The following is a 19,657-nucleotide window of genomic DNA, read 5'->3' as shown; positions in this document are numbered from 1 at the left end:
CAAAGTTCCCAATGTTTCCAGTTAAATTTAATCTGCCTTGTCGATTTATCAAAACGTTGTGTCATCAACTCAAAGTGAACATTTGAAATCAATTTGGAGAAGGCATCTCAAATAAAATGTGAACAAACAAAAAAAACAACACAAAGTGAAAATGAACAATCCAACTAACCTCGCGCTTGAGGTTCACCCAAATGCCTTTGGCCTTTGCCTCGGTCCTCTTCTGCTCATTAAGCTTCAAACGTTGCAGGAAGCTGTCCCGGCTCTTTGAATGCTTTATGTGTTCAATGCGTACGTTGATACGCTTTGCAATGATCCTCCCCCTATACGATAGGCCGACGAACATAGTGTAAGCATCACGAGGAAAATTCAAGTACGGCACTCGTATCACATTCCAATTTTTACTTTAAAATGCTCCTTTACAACCATTCCCATAGCACAAGCAAAATCACAACAACAAACAAGCGACGATATACAGGCCCCGATGAACTCAGAGATTTACGATTTGTGCTCCAAAATTGAGATTGGTGAAAATTACTCAGGGTTATAGGTTTTGTCAGAAACAGTATTCTACCACCATGGAGGAAGACAATTGTGTCAGTGAGAATGAGTATTGATCAGGGGTGATGCTCAACTACTTCCAAAATGAATGGGAGAGGGAGAGGGGATGGGCCACATGAATGGGAAACACACATGCCCTTTTCATGCCACAAAGTGAACAGTGCCATGCTCCACCTGAAGCACACAGAGGATAATTTACCACTTTGCCCCACCCTTATGGAAGGGTTTGCACCTTTTTTGCTCCACCTCCCCCACCCTGCCCCCCCCCTCCCCAGCCAACTATCGTTCCTCCTTTTATCTCTGGTTATGCTCAGCAGGATTTTTCCAAAAGATCAATCTTTGCTGAGACCTTGGAATTTACCCATTGTACGATCAGGAATATTGGTCAAAAAAAAAAAAAAAGAAAGAATAAAAGTAATCCAAATTCTGGTGACATTTTGGCAACCTTAACATGTGATCTCCTCAATGAACAATGCCTTAACCTGGGTAACAGTTTGTGGATAAGTCGCACCTGCAAACCATCCTGGGATGACCGTCTATGCCCTATGGTTAACGTCTGCTGCATGTACATGGTGGCCTCAGTCACTTTAACCCTCCCCAGGAAAACAATTATTCTTAAACTCTTTTAATGTACAGGTTTTATTGTGCAGTACACTAAATAAAATCAATCAATCATTATATGCACTCCAACATTCTACTTGCACCACTGAATTAGTCGCCAGGTCCTCTTAGACATCTTGTGGACATGCATGGAGTCACCTGTGCAAAAAGAGTTCAATCTACACCGCACACTTCTTCAATCATCCAATTTTTGTTGATACTTTCCCCTTGATGAAACCCCACAAAGAGGTGTCTGGAGTCGTTAAATCTGGACTACATGGTGGCCAGGGGAGAGGAGCTGGTGATGTTGGTGATACAAACCCAATCCCTTGTTGAGGGAACGTTTCATTGAGATAGTCCTGAAAATGCGACGCAAAATGCGCAAGCAGGTGTGCCATTTTGTTGAAACCAGACAGTATTGGCCATTTCCGCAGTAACAAGTCGTGATACCAGCCAGTTTCTTAACGTCTGCTCGTAAGCTATGCCATTTGCTGGTCCGTCAAAACATAGGGACCAAATAAATATCTTGAGGTCATTCCTGCCCATATCACATATGAATGATGATGCTCCAATTCCAAAATGAAATGTGGATTTTCCTTCGACCAGAACACCACGTTTAATGCAATTGAGCTTCGATTGATGGCACATTCATCTGAAAACGACACCAATCCTTGAAACGGGGCAGCTGGGAAAGGGTCAAGGAAGATATGGCATGATGCACAGCACCGATCCATGTTGGCACCACTCAGTTCCTTTACAAATGATGGACCCCATGGTTGCCACTGAAGATCTTTTTTTTTCACGATTCCTGTGAAGCTGTCCACACTTCAGCAATTGTTTAACCTGTGTGTGCCCTTTTATGTACCCACACAAGCAACCAACTGCTCTTCAACACTTGTGTCCTCCGTTCCGTCTAACTTCCTACTGACTCATGCGTCAAAGTTGGTGTTGTCACATACCAAGATGGAGGGTGGAGGGAGGGAAAGAGATGTGAGAAATTTGGCGGAGTAAAATGACTATCAGGCCACCCCGTACAATTTATTTTCCCCAAAAAATATATGTCACAGAACTTTTAAACCACTTGGCAGAGAATTCAAATATAGAAATGGACATGGGGGAAACAGTAATCATCATTGACAGAATCCAGAACCGAGACGTCCTTATTTCTATAACTATTGCAAGAAAGATCAGAGGCTAAAATCAACGTGCCAATACATTAGCATGACTTGGTCATGCACAATGAAATGTACACCAGACATGTCAAATTAGGATCAAGGGAACAAAAAAAACATCAACACTGATTTTAAATAAATTTCCACAAACTTTATAATTAAATAAGGCATAGTCTAGTATTTCTATTGTGGATATATTTTGTGTGCGTGTGCAGGCACACGCGCACAGTATTCGAGGTTCACGAAATGTGGCATGCTTCAATGTTTGTGGCCTTGCTTCGCGTATTCGTGGTTTTTTTTTTTTCTGAACTGCTTCGACATTCACGGTTTTTTTGAAAGCTTTTTGATTATCCCTCATGAATCACGAACTGCCGGGAACCTATCTCCCCTCACCCCCCTTTGAAAACAATTCCCCAACATTTGTGGCTTTTTTTACAGGAACGTATCCCCGCAAATGTTGGGGTCCGACTTGCAGGAGACTTGGGCGATTCTTAAAATTTTAGAATCGATTCCAGGAGGAATAAATTCCGATTCTTCACCAAAATCTAATCAATTCGTCCTCGTCACACACCCAACCTGTTCAACTAGTTTCATCCGAATCAGTCAATAACTTTCTGGGAAATCCTGCACACAGACAAAAAGGGGTGAAAACACAACCTCCATCCATCAGCGGTGGCGGAGGGAATAAAGAGAAATAACTTTAGCGCAAAATTAATGTTCACGAGTAAATAAAATGTGGCATAATTTAAAGAAGTAAATGTTGCTTCAAATTAATCAAAACCTCCAGGAAAATTGTAATTTTTTTTTTTTTTCAATTAGATACAAAAAAATACCCCCAAGAGGGAGTGCTGGTCATCTCTGCCAGAGGTCGAAAGTAACTCTGTGCCAGACTGGAATAGGGGCAATTCATAAAGTACGTACACTCTACTTCCGGGTTTAAAAACCACCCACCCCCTTCTGTATGCAGGCTCGTGACCACCCACCCACCCCCCTCATACATCGCTAATCGCTTGCAAAGCCAGCAGTTCCTTATGAACCGATGTTTGTAAGCCATGACGATGCAGTCCCTGGCGGTGTAATTTACCTTTTTCTTTTAATATCACAGCACGTCAATTTTGAAAATAAAAGTACAAATTGACATTCAAAACAATGTTAATGTCATAAATGAAAGTAAGTGTGCATATAAACTTGTATTCCATTGTTTTAGTTAAATCTGACAAAAGCTTCAAATGTAATATTTGTCTCGGAGAGTTCCGGTTCTTAATTTTTTAATACTTTTTTTGTATGTACGTACTTTATGAACGGCCCATACGGGGAATCAGAACGAAGTTCGAAGGGCTATAAAATCGGTACGAGAGCAAATTTCAAAAAAATGGCTCGTGTTGTTCTCGATAATAGTCCGTAGTATCTGAATCACTAATAACATTTGATCTCTCTTGATAAATGAGGGAGGAGATACGATTTGAAATCGACGATTTTCGCAACTTTGACAGCCTCGTGACGTTGACCTCGACATTGCACGACCTTGAAAGTTATATCGTTGTGCATGTCTCATAGACCTCTATCCATTCCACTATTGGTTATTTGTCTCCACTCGGTTTGATTGTGGACGGACGGACGGACAGACTTCGAGACTGGGGTTATTAGGTCATCTCCACTGAGATGATAGAGATGACAGAAAAAATAAATTGGAAATGTTAAAATTGGAAATGTTCTCTGCAAAGAGATCAAAGGAATTAACAATTCTAAATTCTAACCACCTCCTCCAGCAGGGGGTCAGAAAACACAAACCATGGCCACGTGTACAAGGGAAAGTTGCAAGTCGTAATAAACAAATGAGTTTTAAAACATTTATTTTATTTGAATTTATAACACTCAAGAGTCGAGACCCTGTGACTGCCACACTTTTCTCATTCCCGCTCCTCCCCCTGGCGAGTTGACACAGCTTTCGCGATTTATATAATGTGGTGATGGTGCAACACAGGCATGATGGGCCAAATGGCCTCCTCAGTCAAACCTCCTTGTTAAGACTTAATGGCCTCGTATTGATATCAACCTCTTCGCGACCAACATACTGTTACGGTTCTTGGAACCGTATGCATTCAAACATACAGCTGACCCAAAGTTAGTTATGCCATTAAGTACATGTGTAGACAGATTCCCTCCTCGTGTTTAGTGGGAAATCGAAGGGGTGCATTGCGATGTTTTTTTTTAGTTAGGGTAATAAATCTTTATATCCCACCCCCCATCACGATCCACTGTCCACCTGCTGTATCCAAAGGCCAGTTGGCCGGGGCAAAATATTTTTTGTTGTGGCTTCTTCTTGATGAGTCCAGACACGCGTGGGGGGGGGGGGGGCGGGTTTCTCCCGGCATGGCCGAAATCCCCGCTCAGAAAGGGCAGACCCATGGAGGCCCTGTCCAACCAGGGCGGACAGTGGCGTCGGCTTCACCAAGGCCCCTCCCCGCTGAGAGAGATGTATGGGTTACGAAGAGATCCTCAGCGTAGAGGCCTTGGTTGTCGTCCAGTGAAATCCTGACTGACCGTGTTTTGCAGTATATGCAATGTTTTATTGCAATTTCTGTAACTCATATGTATACTGATCTCAAAACAAGAGGGTGCCACTTTGGCACCTTTGGGGAATTTTTTAAATTGCCATTTGAAAAAGGGAACGTTTTCAAGCGATTATCGACATTTTGTCGACTCGTCTAAAATATATTTTTATGAATTAGTCGTACCTATGTCCAAATTTGCTAGACTATTTTCAGCTGTTACCATATATTACATAGAAATTTATGATAAAATCATCCAGGGGCAGAATAATGCACTTTATATCACATTTTGTTGTGAAGAGCAAATAATATCTGTTTAACATACAATATGCGCCAGTAGATAATAAACAACTTGCATATATATTTCAGATGCTTAATTCATGGTACACCGATGATGACAATTGGTGAAAATACATAGATTACAGACACAATGAAATAAACATGAATGTATACTCCTGTAACATAAAATGCAATCGTTTATATGTGATAATTTTGACCCATTTGTTGTTTTTACCATATCATATATTTATTCTTCTGTCTCTTTCTTATTCCAGACCGACTTGAACCATGGCATCCAATGAAGCAGAGGGGTGTCTCTTCAACTGTGGAAAATCAAAAAAAAAATAACTTATCTCTGCCAAGCCCCAGCGCCTGCGTACTATCATAGACAGTAGCAAAATCCATGGTGATGGGTTGCATGCAGAACTAGAGCATAGACTAGATGATGATCCTAACACTGCACTCTTACGTCACAAAAGTTGTGTTTCGACATATACGTCAAAGACGCACATCAAAAGATTTGTGGAGGCAAATAGCAACGAAAGCAGTGGAACACCCCCTCCAAAAAGAACACATCGATCAGAAATTGCCCAGTTTGATTTCTTGACACACTGCTTATTTTGTGGTGAGGTGTGTGAACTAGCCCCCGACCCACGTCATCCTCATATATGAAAAAGAGTAGTCCATTGCAGAACTGCTGAAAGGGGGCCCAAGCATGAAGAGCTTCAAAGATTCCATTCTGGAAGTATGTTCCATGTGAGAGGATGAAATTGCCCAGCAGGTTAGGATATGGGTGCAAGGAGCTGTCAGCAACCTTCGTGCAGCAGATGCACAGTACCACAAGGAGTGCATGACAAAGTTCATGGGTCCGAGAGGTAGGATGTATGCCCATCGGAAGTCGGAGCATCACACAGATTAATGTGCAGATCCTGCCTTTGTCGAGGTCATCCATGAACTCAGCAATGACCCAACACGGATCTGGAACTCTGTTGAAGTATACAACCTATATGTATCTCTTCAGGGAATTCAGCTGAAACGACGCACATTGATTGAATATCGTTCAACACATTTTGGGTCAGACTTTGTCGTCCTCTCCGGAGTTGGGGTTGCAAGCATTCTTGTGTTCCAGAGCAAAGCTTCTCATCTCAAGATAATACCGGACGATGATGACCAAGATGATTTGGACATCTGCGAAGTCGCAGCAAGAATAACAAAGGAGACAAAACAACTTGTTCCTGACTTGAACAGTTATGCGACAGAAATAAGTGCTGACATCATTCGTGATTGTAGTCCGACCTTACTTCATCTCCTCACAGATTTCACCAAAATTAGGAGACGTCTTCGTGTTGCTCGTCCATTTCTACCATCAACAGAAACTCACATGTGAAGTAATGGTGAGTCCCATTGCTGGTCGACAAATTTTGGACATCAAGGTGACATCACAGCAACAGGTAGGAAATTCAGAGCAACTCCTTGCAATACATGTGATGACCGGCTGTGACACGGTTTCAAATATGTGGGGCATAGGTAAGGCAACAGCGCTGAAACAGATGCGACTCGGTCATCTGTTACCAAGTCTTGGAGATCCTGAAGCAGAGATGAATGAAGTTGTTTCCGAGGTCACAAGGTTCATTGGTGCTCGTTATGGATCCAAACAGACAAGCAATGTGTCAGCCATTCGTTATGATGTATGGTCCTCCAAGATGTCAAACAAGAAGATTACAGCTGCACCTAAAGTGAAGACGCTTCCTCCCACAACTGAGTCGTTCCTTCAGCATGTACACCGGGCACATTAACAGACGATCATCTGGAAGTCCGCTTTGTCCCCTGACCCACCCAGTCTGGATCCTGTTCGGTATGGCCTGTCGAAGGATGAATCTGGTCAGGGGTTAGTTCCAGTGACAGTGGCAGACAAGGTGCCACCTGTTCCTGTTGAAGTTCTGCAAATCATCAAATGTGGATATTCGTCAAACACGCCATGCTCAACAGCCAGATGTGGATGTGTTGTGGCCCAACTCGCCTGCTCAATGTTCTGCAGCTGCAACGGGATTGACGAATGCTGCAATGAGCAAACAAAAGCCGGCAACTCCCACGCTGATGACAAGCTCGATGACAAGTCTGATGACACGCAAGCTTAATGACTATCTGTTGTTATTTCCTTTCAGCCATCGCACATTTCAATTTTGTATCAAAGATTAATGAAAATAACACCATATGACATAGTATAGGTCAAATGAACGTGTTGTGTGCACAGTACTTGTGCGTGTTCAATATTGGAGGATTTAATACTGTCCGAAAAGTAGACATTCTGATTAACGATTCATCTATCTATAATTCCAGCAGTGTGTGTGTGTGTGTGTGTGTGTGTGTGTGTGTGTGTGTGTGTGTGTGTGTGTGTGTGTGTGTGTGTGTGTGTGTGTGTGTGTGTGTGTGTGTGTGTGTGTGTGTGTGTGTGTGTGTGTGTGTGTGTGTGCGACTGCCGTTTCTCGACAACCGCCGGTCCGATCTAATTGAAACTTGCCAGGTATATTGCTGGGGACCTGAGTATGTGCCTTTTCAAGGTTTGATATTAATCGGACAAGTGCTTCCCAAGTTATGGCCATTTATTTACCAAACCAATGGGAAGACACGTTGTTGCGTGGGCGTGGCCGATGGGGAAGGGAAGCTCAGCCATGTTCCCCATTACGGGTTACAATGTACGGGCTTCCGGAGAGTGATGACTGTGTATTCTAATAATTTCTCGATTTCTTATGCGCATTTATAGATAAACACAATGGCCCAAGTTATGATCGTTTTCATATTAGGCGTTGTATAAATTTCGGGAACATCAGAGTGCTGGTATGCTCCGAACCAGGAAGTAAATTTTTTCTCTCTCTTCTCTTTTTGTTTTTCCTTGCCACGACATTGCGAAAAGGTAAAATACGTTGGCGCTAATTGAATAATTGGGTATTAAAAATAAATAGCGAATAATCGGAACTGTGAATAATATTGAACTTCCGGGTCACGCACGTACGGGCACGTGAGAGCGAAGAAACGGCCTGTGTGGTTTATTTATTATTATTATAATTTTTTTTTGTTTTTTTTTTACGGGCACGTACTAGTATTTTTAAATGTGTATAAAAAAATTTTCCCAAGGGTGCGACTTTGGCACCCTCTTGATTTATTATCAGTAGATATCAAACACCGAGAAACAACAATAAAACATTGGATATACCAAAAAACACACCTCAACCTAATATCATACTTTTTCCACTGGACTACTAGGAGATAAATTACGGCACCATCCTGAGAGGGCAGAGAGAGAATTCTGTGTGGGTCAGCCGTGTTAGCTGGAGTCTGAGGTTGGAGAGAAACAGCGTTGGAGCGAGACAGTGGTTGGAGTGAGACGGTTGGAGTCTTTTTTGACTCTTACTACTTGAATTTCGTACTGGAGACGGTTGCCAAAGAAAAAATGAGGGTCAGGACACTGAGGGTCTGCCCACGTCTCGCCTCGGCAGCCCGTCTGTTGCGCTGGTTCGAGGGCACCCGATCTTGACCGGGTCTCTCGTGGGTCCTGTCGGTGGCCCTGATCCCCGTTTCGGACTCCGCTCTACTCCACCCGGGCTCCTTCGCGGACAGTCTCCACGTGTGTGGTTGTGGGCCAAGCTGCACGACCGACAGGTGCCGCACCACGGAGCATCCCTTCCCTCAAACGTGCAGGTACCCCAAAAGAACGGCGACCTCAGCTCACCTCCCTCTCTCTCTGGCTGCGGGGGTCCTTTGCAATACACCTGCGTTTATTTTTGTGTGTGTGTGGCACCGTCTTTAAGTAGAACTGTTTAAGTGTTTGTCCATTGTAAATCTTTCCTGTATATCCCATGATAAGTCTGCTCCGAGTCCTTTTGTAAGTTGATTGTAAATAAACCATTATTTGAAATGTTCCCAGTTCGTTTTAGTCTTTTCCTTCATTGGTCCAGCATGGTTCGGATCTGAGTTTAGCTGGGTTTTTATACCCGATAATCTATTTCCATATCCGAGCCGGTACGTTCTTGGCGGGTCCGCTCTGCTGCATCCGAACCGGAAAGGTAGTTGGTAGAGTGATCCGGTTCGGGCAAGACCAACCGAGGGCGTGGTTCCCCAGTAGACACCGCGTGGTTAATTAGAATTAGGGTAAATTGGTTCGAGACAAAAAGACCCTGCGCTACGCGGTGGAGGTATTGGCGTCCACGGTCGGTTAAGCGTCCCGCCGCGTCACGGAATTATCCGTGAGTGACGACCTACAATTCCGGGAGTCTGACGGGAAACGACGCAACTTCCCCCACATCGTGGTCGCTCTATCCACTGGTCTCCGGCCCGCAACAATACATTATCAGGTTTTGTATTTGTGTGCAGCAGAATAGTGTCTTTACTTCGTGTAATGTAAAGACGGCACTTCAGTATTTTCTGCAAAGTTCATATAGGAGGGAACAGTGATGGGAAAAATCCAACAGTGGACGCTATTTCCGTATTTACCAACATAGACAGATGTTCCTGCCTGGCAGACATCTCATCATGGTAATGCGCTTGCAAGCTTTTTTTTGTACCCGGCAAACTTCTACAAAAATACCTCAAAATTAAAAAAAAACCACCATGGGAGAAATTCGCAGAATCATGGTCAAGATGCGTGAGCATTGCACCTCATCCAGATGAAATGGGTTAAGAAACGAATTAGCATATCGGAATAGCACCTCAATTCCCTGTAATCACGGCATGTCTTTCTGTCCACAAACATACGGAAACCTTTGTATGGGTCGTTACAAAAATACAGATTTCCATACACATACAGAAGAGTTTCACCCATGACTCTATACAGACATAATCGGCTAATGCTGTCAGATTCCGGAAGGACATGGTCAACACACATGCACACAGTTTGAGAGTACATGTCCGCTCAGTTTCTTCACAACTTGAACAAACTAGACGCAGAAAAACGGACTTGTGTTTATGTTTTATAAAGAATGACAGGAGCTTTTGATATAATTTGCTGAACCAACGAACGGATTCTTGATGGACCAAGTGAGATATGGCATCGTAATAATCAACTCGAGACTTGGAACTGTTACAGGCGGGTAATCGGCTCTGTAGAATTGAGGGTTTGATGATAATCAGGGAATCGATTATTTTGCCCAAGCCGAGTGTGTGTGTGTGTGTTTTTATATAAATATATACAGTGCTGATAGAAAGTCAACACCCACCCTCCTTTTCACCTTTTGTTGCCTTATTGCTGGGAATTGAATTGCATTAAATCAGACTTTTTCCACCTTTATTTACACATCATAATCCACAACTTCCAAGTGGAAAACAAATTCTACAAATTTCAGAAAATTATTTAAAAATACAAAAATATCTTCTGGGTTGGATTTGAATATCATGGTTGGATCAGTGTCTACCCCCCTTAAAATAGCAATTGTAAATTAGCTCCGGTGTAACCAATCACCTTCAAAATCATATAGAGTTAATTGGCCTCCACCTATGTTAAATTGTGATTCTGATTATTTCAGAATAAAACGAGAAGGGCACCAGTAGAGCGTATACTTCCGCCAAGCAATGCACGATCCACGAGAACATATGGGGCCCAATACATTTTTGAAATATCATTCTATCATTTTTGGCCCCATCTCTCAATGGCGAAGAACCACTTAAAAATTATCAGATTAGGATCTTCTCCAAAATTGAATCAATTCTGTCGTCACACACCCAACATGTCCACCAAGTTTCATCCAAATCCATCCACAACTTTTTGAGATATCCTGCACACAGACAGACAAACAGACAGAAAGGGGTGAAAACAACCACCTTCACCTTCGGTGGTGGAGGCAATGAGCTGTTCCTGTTTGTTTCCTCTGCTAGCTAGTACATTTCACAGCAAAGACTCAACCATGAGAAGCAAGGAGCTTCCAAAAGTCCTCCAGGATAAAGTTTTGGATAGGCAGATCAAGGAATGGGTACAAAAATATTTCAAAGGACTTGAATATCCCTTGGAGCACAGTCAAGACAATCATTAAGAAGTGGAAGGCATATGGTTACCACCAAGACCCTGCCGAGATCAGGCCATCCCTCCAAACTGGATGACCAAGCAAGGAGAGGAGGAGACTCATCAGAGAGGCCACCAAGAGGCAAATGGCAACTTTGCGAGAGCTGGATGCCTTTATAGCAAAGACTGTGTGCAGGTGACAACATCCCAAGCACTCCACAATCTGGCCTGTGCAGTAGGGTGGCAAGAAGGAAGCCAATTTGAGTCCCGTTTGAGGTATGCAAAAAAACTCTATAGATTCTGAAGCCATGTGGCAAAAAGCTTTCTGGTCTGACAAAACCAAGATGGAACTTTTTAGCCTAAATGCAAAACATTACATTTGGCACAAACCAAACCACAGCACAGCACAGCACATCACACAAAGAACACCATCCCTACTGTGAAGCATGGTGGTGGCAGCATCACGTTACGGGGATGTTTCTCATCAGCAGGCACTGGGGCACTTGTCAGGATTGAAGTGAAAATGGATGGAGCAAAATACAGAAAAATCCTGGAGGAAAACCTGCTGCCCTCTGCAAGAAAGCTGAAATTTGGATGGAAGTTCACCTTTCAGCATGATAACGACCTGAAGCACACAGCCAAAGCTTCACTGGAGTGGCCCAGAGCCCCGACTGAAATCCAATCAAAAATCTGTGGCATGACTTGAAGCTTGCTGTCCATCAACACTCCCCATGGAACTTGACTGAGCTTGAACAGTTTTTCACAGAAGAATGAGCAAATGTTGTCCAATCAAGGTATTTAACATTGGTAGAGACTGACCCCAACAGACTCACAGCTGTAAAAGGTGCTACCACCAGGTATTAACTCAGGAGGAAGGGGGTGGGGTGGTGAGGGGACACTTATCCAACCAAGCTATTCTCATTTTGTATTTTTAATTAATTTTCTGAAATTTGAAGATTTTGTTCCTCACTTGGAAGTTGTGAGTTATAATGTGTAAATAAAGGTGGAAAAAGTCTAATTTAATTGCAGGCCACAAGGCAACAAAAAGTGAAAATTTTGAAAGGGGTTGTGGACTTTCTATAGGCACTGTACATTCCCAGGCTGGCAGGATGGCTTGGAGGTATGCATACTCGCCTCTAAGCTGTTTAACCTGGGTTTGAATCCAAACCAAACTATAAACTGTCATCCTTGTGTTCCACAGCAGGTTGATGCATCAGTAAGTGTGCAGTCCCTCGGATGGACATTAAACGATTGCCCCATCTGCCAGCATTAGGTGATGAATGTTAAAGATCGCACAGCGTCCTTCACGAAGAGTAGGAGAGCTATTGCCAGCACCATGGAAATTACAAATCCCTGCTCAATTACCACTGGGAAGGCAATAACAAACCATTCAATATAACCCTTGGCAAGAAACTGCTGCAACAGCATTGACGCTCCATATAAGAATATGGTACATCAGAATCAGAATTTACATTCCCCATTGAAGGGAAGTACATGAAATGTTTAACTATCTCAGTTTAAAAGGCATAGGCTTGCATGATCTGTTAAGAATCCCAAACATAAAATACAAATGTATCCTCATTTTCAAAAATTAAAAATAAAGAAATGGAGCATTGCAAAATGAAAGTGCACGCTGCATTTCAAAAGGATATCAATTTCCCCCTTTTTAATGACCATTGCAGAAAATGGATATCTCCAAGGCAAAGTGAAAGGGGCAGCAACTTCACAAACAAAATCGTGAAACGGTAAAACCATGTGCACATATACAAATCACTTACTTGACATGCTTGTTGACAATTACACCAACAGCATGCTGCGTGACATTGTACACACGACCTGTCTTGCCGTGGTAGCACTTGTGGGGCATTCCCTTCTGCACGGTACCTGTACCCTACAAAAGAAATTCACAATTTTCAGCCTGTTTACACACATGATTACATCGACACAGCTTATTTATAGCTATCAGAGAATTTTTAAATAAGCAACTTTCTTTGTTTCCTTTCGATATCGGCTCAAATGAGGGTGAAAGTGATTGGAACATCACTTCCCAGATTTTATCCCCAAAACATGTCAAAAATCGATGCAAAACGTACATTTTCACAAGTGTCAGTTTGCAGTTTGCAGTTTGCAGGGGGTGAAGAGGCGGGGGGCAGGGGGTGAAGAGGCGGGGGGCAGGGGGTGAAGAGGCGGGGGCAGGGGGTGAAGAGGCGGGGCAGGGGTGAAGAGGCGGGGGCAGGGGGTGAAGAGGCGGGGGCAGGGGGTGAAGAGGCGGGGGCAGGGGGTGAAGAGGCGGGGGCAGGGGGTGAAGAGGCGGGGGCAGGGGTGAAGAGGCGGGGGCAGGGGGTGAAGAGGCGGGGGCAGGGGGTGAAGAGGCGGGGGCAGGGGTGAAGAGGCGGGGGCAGGGGGTGAAGAGGCGGGGGCAGGGGGTGAAGAGGCGGGGGCAGGGGGTGAAGAGGCGGGGCAGGGGGTGAAGAGGCGGGGGCAGGGGGTGAAGAGGCGGGGGCAGGGGTGAAGAGGCGGGGGCAGGGGGTGAAGAGGCGGGGGCAGGGGGTGAAGAGGCGGGGGCAGGGGGTGAAGAGGCGGGGGCAGGGGTGAAGAGGCGGGGGCAGGGGTGAAGAGGCGGGGGGCAGGGGGTGAAGAGGCGGGGGCAGGGGGTGAAGAGGCGGGGGCAGGGGGTGAAGAGGCGGGGGCAGGGGTGAAGAGGCGGGGGGCAGGGGGTGAAGAGGCGGGGGCAGGGAGTGAAGAGGCGGGGGCAGGGAGTGAAGAGGCGGGGGGCAGGGAGTGAAGAGGCGGGGGCAGGGAGTGAAGAGGCGGGGGCAGGGAGTGAAGAGGCGGGGGCAGGGAGTGAAGAGGCGGGGGCAGGGAGTGAAGAGGCGGGGGCAGGGAGTGAAGAGGCGGGGGCAGGGAGTGAAGAGGCGGGGGCAGGGAGTGAAGAGGCGGGGGCAGGGAGTGAAGAGGGGGGGGGGGGGAGTGAATAGGGGGGGGCGGGGAGTGAAGAGGCGGGGGCAGGGAGTGAAGAGGCGGGGGCAGGGAGTGAAGAGGCGGGGGCAGGGAGTGAAGAGGCGGGGGCAGGGAGTGAAGAGGCGGGAGTGGGGCCGGGGTAAGCAAATTGAAGGCGGGGTGGAAGGTGGGGGGATGGGGCAGGGCGGGGGATGAGTAGGCAGGGGCTGGGTTGAATTAGGCGGGGTTGAGTGTGAGGGGGTGGACAGGGGCGGGGAATCAAGAGACGGGGGCAGGGAGTGAAGAGGCGGGGGCGGGGCCAGGGTAATGAAATTTTGGTAGGGGGTAAGCAAATTGAAAGCGGGAGACGGGGGGAAATGGCGCGGGGGATGAGTGGGCGGGGGCTGGGTTGAATTAGGCGGGGTTGAGTGTGAGGGGTGGACAGGGGCGGGGACAAGTGGGGCGGGGAATCAAGAGACGGGGGCAGGGAGTGAAGAGGCGGGGCCGGGGTAATTAAATTTTTGGGTGGGGGTAAGCAAATTGAAGGCAGGGGGTGGGAGGCAAGGAGGGGAATGGGGCAGGGGCGGGGGATGAGTAGGCAGGGGCAAGCACGCCCTGTCCAGTCCATGTCCCTTGAGTGTGGTTGAGCTGGTGAGGGTGGTGAAATGAACGGAATCCATCTGTGACGGGGTTTCGGCTAGTATATAAATAATACCCCATGTCGGTTAGGGCAGGAATTTTTTTTTTAGCATTTTAGGTCTGATTTCAACGCGTTAATGAGCGCAGATTTTGATACAGTCAATACACCTTCATTAGGCATCAGATAGATATGAAGCTTGTGGCCAAGTTTCACCAAAATCACGTGTTTACTTCAAGCAGTAATGAAGTGTTGACTGCCAGACACTGCTCGATCGCATAAGCTCGCCGGACTGAAGTCTGGGTGAGCTAACAAACAATACATTTGGTAAAAAAAATTCAAACACTTTAATCGCGATGATATTCGACTTGTATTCCTCGTTAAAATAGTGGTATATGGCTTTTCTATATGGTGAGGACAAAAGGGAACAGCACCCAAAGGGAGAAAAAAAAAAAACATACTTACACATGCACACGTATGGCTATCAGTTTAATCATGTCAACACAGTAAAGGCCGTGATCCAGTCACCTTGCCAAAACATACCTATCATATTCAAAGGCTTTACACTCACTTTTTCAGCAGCAAGTTCGAGACGGCTCACACTCCAAAGCGTTATTTATTACCTACGGAGATTATGCTTTCACCCATTTGCTTGTGTGAACAGGATATCTCAAAAAGTTATGCAGACGCATTCACATGAAACTTTGTGGAGAGGATGAGTGTGTGACAAGGACGAATTGATTAGATTTTGGTGAAGATCCAGATCCAAACACGATAATTTCTAAGTAATTCTTCACAAGAGATCGGGCCAAAAAAAAACAATATATAGCATGATATTTCAAAAACTTGTGGATGGATTCCAACAGAACTTGGTGGACGATTTGGGTCAGTAACGAGACCAAGCAGATTTGATTTTTGTTGAGGTCCAGATGCAGATCCACCCTTTCAGTGGGATACAAAACATAAACTGTTCAGCCTGGCAGTGGTACGCACTCTACCAAGTGCGTATTCTCATCATTTATGCCGTGGGCAAAGGTCTTGCAGGCTGTGAGCAGCTGAGGATCAAGCACGGCAGAAAATACTCATGCAACATCTGCCTTTGGAAGTAGACTTGGCCAAATTTTTAAATCAAGAAAGATATTGCTAATGGTGACACCGGGAAGTTCCATTTATTGCACCTTGGCAAGTGGCTGACCACCGAAGTAGGCGTTGCAAAGTTTGTCATCCTCGAGTAAATGAGAGCATGTGAAATCTGCTCACAATGAAGGTCATGCATGCATCTTGTAGACAGCCAAAGTAGACATGCTAGCCACGTCAGGAGAGACAGAGGCAGCAGCAGATTGCCCAACAGATGGATTGTGAATCCCTTGTCGCCAAGATAAATTGTAAAAGGAAAGTGGTGCAGGCAGTTTTTCCAAAGACAAAGACAAACAGGCCTTTGATGGGTATCACTTGATGAAATGGTATGAAAATAAATGTAGACAGAGCAAAAATACAGCCAATTAAAAGCAATGTTGTGTTATACAAACTTTTATCATTGTTACCAGAAATTAATCTCACAGCAATTGTCCTTCACACAACCCATCCCTATTTCCAATTTGTATACAAGTCAGTCCTCTAGCACTGTAGAGCCAGAGGAGTTTCAAAGCAGATTGATGCTTTGGGTCATTCCGTGCCAACTCACCTAAGGGTCCCCAGGTCACCTCATCAGATTTTGCTGGAAAAATTCTTAAATGTAGATGTATATGGCTCTACCCACCATGCAAAAGATTAGCTTTCAATTCCTCATAGTTTAAAAAAAATCTATCTCGAGAGACCTTTGAAATTTGGCCCTAAAAATGCCAAATGTGAAAAACGCATTTTTTTTTTTTCAACTTCAGGGGCTTATCATTTTTTATGGACTCCTCAAGAAAGCTAATATTGCAAATCTTTACCAATTGGCATCTAAATTTTGCAATTATGGAATCAGATCGCCTCTGGGATGTACATTTCTCACTCTATATGAAGCTAAGAATTGCTTTTTGGCCAAAACAGGCTAAAATAAGGTGAAAGTATAGGAGCCCTCCTGAAAGTATGGAACTTAGAATTTTTTCCTCATAACACAGTGATTATAGGGTCATTATCTATCCATAGATACATTTTTGCTGGGATAATAGTTAGGTGATGAATTATAAAAGTTTTAACATAAGCCCTTGCCTCCGAGGGCTCTAAAATGGACAAATTTTGTCTCCTGGTTTGACCATGTAGCTAGGGGTTTAGGATCTTCATTTTTTTCCTAAAGATTGCCTCATACAAGATGTGTCGACTGACCGAATGATTTTATTTAACACCCATGGCTTCATTGTAAAATAAAGTTTTATTTATATGCACAGTTTTTTTTTATAATTATTCACTTTTTTCATATCCAGAAGTTTATAAATCTTAAATGGAACTATCCAGGAAAGAGTTACTGCAGAATTTTATAAACTGGTATACAAAATTTCAGATTGCGGCAACAGAATGTCTCGAGAAAGCACATATTCCTAGTTTTAGGAAGCCAAATATGGCAATTTGGCCCACTTGGTACAAAACAAGGTGAACTTGCAGGGGTGCGCATGAGGCTAAATTATGCTTCTTATTAGACATTAGTGATAAGGATGTTATTTATTCATAAATACATGCTAATGATTACTTTTGGAAGTGATTGCAAATTATAAATTAGAACAAATTTGATTAGTTGAGTAGCAGCTTTTTTATTTACAGATATACAGAGACAATGAATATTAGTAATTTTTATACCTTAGAAAACTCTTTAATGACCTTTCATCTTTTATGACATTCATCATCATGATTATCTAGCACTCAGAGGCAAGCACTAGCACTCAGACAGAATTTTACATCTTAGAAAACAGGTCTTGAACATGCTTAAAGTCATGCTGTGACAGTTGGCACTGACGTCCCCAGATTTTATGTCAGGGGCCTCAACCACACAAAGAATGTCGAGTAATGGCACCCAGCATTGATCTTTCTTTTTTTTCTGGAGGCCATGAGAATGTTACCCCTTCCTTGCTTCATGAAGTTCACAAACACATCATTTTCATCATCAATTCTGGTGACTTCTTCTCCAAAGCAGCAACTTGTTTTAGCCCAACCTTCCTTGTATAATAGGTCTTGTGACACTCCTGGTCTAATTTGGTTCCAACAGTGTATTTACTTGTCAAACTTGTGCCATTGGGCCAAGGTTTTTCTGCATCCATTTCCTTTGTTTCCTCCTCTCCTTTGTTCTCCAAACAGACAGACAGGTTGACTGTGCTGCCCCTAGTGTTGTGAAAGACAATTACTCCATCTAGTGGTGTATATCATAACTAATGACTTCAAATAGAGAACTGTAGGACATGTTTTTTAAATTAAAACCCAAGCATATGTTTGGATTATCATTACAAGAATTTATTTTTGAATAAAAAATGTACTTATAATTATTAATTGATGAGAAGAATAATCTAAGTTGTTACATAACCTCAGTTAATGCCCCCTGCATATTCACCATTTTTGGCCAAAAGTGGCATTTTCAACTTCCTACAGATAGAAACATGCATTTATCAGGCATTCTGATAACAGATCCTGAAATTGCATATGCCAGTTTATAAATATCTGCAGTATCACTTTGCAAGAGTGTTCAGTTTCAGATTTATAAGCTCATGAATATGAAAAAAATGAATAATTATAAAAAAAAAAAACGTGCATGTAAATAAAAATTGATTTTACTATGAAGCCATGAGCATTAGATAAAATTATTCGGTCAGAAGACACATCTTATATGAGGCACTCTTTAGAAAAAAAAATGAAGATCCTAAACCCCTCGCCACATGGTCAAACCAGGGGACAAAATTGGTCCATTTGAGCCCTCGGAGACAAGGGCTTATGGTAAAACTTTTATAATTCATCACCTAACTGTATTATCCAAACAAATATGTATCTATGGATAGATAATGACCCTATAATCACTGTGTTATGAGGAAAAATTCTAAGTTGTTCCATATTTTCAGGAGGGCTCCTACAGTTTCACCTTATTTTAGCTCGTTTTGGCCCAAAAGCCATTTTTAGCTTCCTATAGAGTGAGAAATATGCATCCCAGACGGTATCTGATGCCATAATTGAAAAATTTGGATGTCAGTTAGTAAATACTAGACAGTACCCGCCCATAGGACGGGGAGGGATTGGAAAGGGAGGGTTGGGGTTGGGGTTAGATAACCCTAACAACCAACGCTAACCCTAACCCTAACAGCTTCGGTATCTCATTGTATCCAACAGTTTGGCAGTCTATAAAGGACAAACAAACATGAAAAATTGACGTTTTAGTCAATTTAGGACGTCATAACTCGAAAACCGGAAGTCGGAAGTGAATCTTGTCAGGTCAGGTTCGATCTGTGACCTGCTACAGGTACCATGTAAACCTGTACTAACCTGTTCCATGGTCGGGTTGTCGGCGACTAAACCGTCTCCCCCACCAGGTTTTCTGGTGAGGAGGGTGTTTGGATATGGACACCCAGCAGGATTAAAAACAAAACCTGTCAAAGGGCGGAGGAGCTCCTTGTGAGCCAACGGCCATCCATATCTAGTGCCCAACTGTGTCTGCGGACGTCCTCCTGCAGTTGGGTTACTTCTTATTAGGAGGTTGGTGGCAGGATTTGCACTCCAGCCACCGTAAAACGCTTCATTCCGCAAAACGCAAAAACGCAAAAAAATCTGAAAACCCACTCCGTGGGAGTACCTCCTGTGCAGCTTCCCTTCGCAGGGCAGCTCACCGGATGATGGGATTGGGGCAAAGCCTTCGGGACCCCCAATCTTTGATAGGAGGGAAACCACGGGGTAACATCCCTGGGTCAGATTGCGGGAGAGTGTGTCGGAGTGGTGCTGAGGTGTCGTCCACCAGACGGCGGTCTCCTTG

The 19,657-nt window shown here is 44.1% G+C and overlaps 2 protein-coding genes across 10 annotated transcripts in view; one reads left to right on the top strand and one right to left on the bottom strand.

The window, feature by feature from the left end:
* Positions 1–9,081, top strand: part of SCFD2 (sec1 family domain containing 2) — a 178,698-nt gene extending 169,617 nt beyond the window's left edge. For both annotated transcript variants that reach the window (XM_085863582.1, XM_085863583.1), the window contains one exon: positions 5,437–9,081. The gene's annotated coding sequence lies outside the window, so the exon portion shown is untranslated. The remainder of the gene's footprint in view (positions 1–5,436) is intronic.
* RPL21 (ribosomal protein L21) overlaps positions 1–19,657 on the bottom strand; it is a 35,431-nt gene that overhangs the window by 4,116 nt on the left and 11,658 nt on the right. For 2 of the 8 annotated variants that reach the window (XM_085863588.1, XM_085863589.1), the window contains exons 4-5: positions 12,932–13,044; positions 170–320 (exon numbers count right to left, since the gene is read on the bottom strand). In XM_085863588.1, coding sequence (XP_085719714.1) covers positions 170–320; positions 12,932–13,044 — 264 coding nt within the window. Of the gene's footprint in view, positions 1–169; positions 5,485–6,874; positions 7,280–10,425; positions 11,382–12,931; positions 13,045–19,657 lie in introns of those variants that run through there. The other 6 variants (XM_085863590.1, XR_015053168.1, XM_085863591.1 and 3 more) reach the window with 6 other exon arrangements.

The sequence above is a fragment of the Eptatretus burgeri genome, chromosome 18 (assembly GCF_056783735.1).
Source record: "Eptatretus burgeri isolate ZD-2024b chromosome 18, Ebu_testis_v1, whole genome shotgun sequence".
Lineage (NCBI taxonomy): Eukaryota > Metazoa > Chordata > Myxini > Myxiniformes > Myxinidae > Eptatretus > Eptatretus burgeri.
Note: the sequence above shows the minus strand (reverse complement) of the source record. Positions and strands in the feature narration are given on the sequence as shown.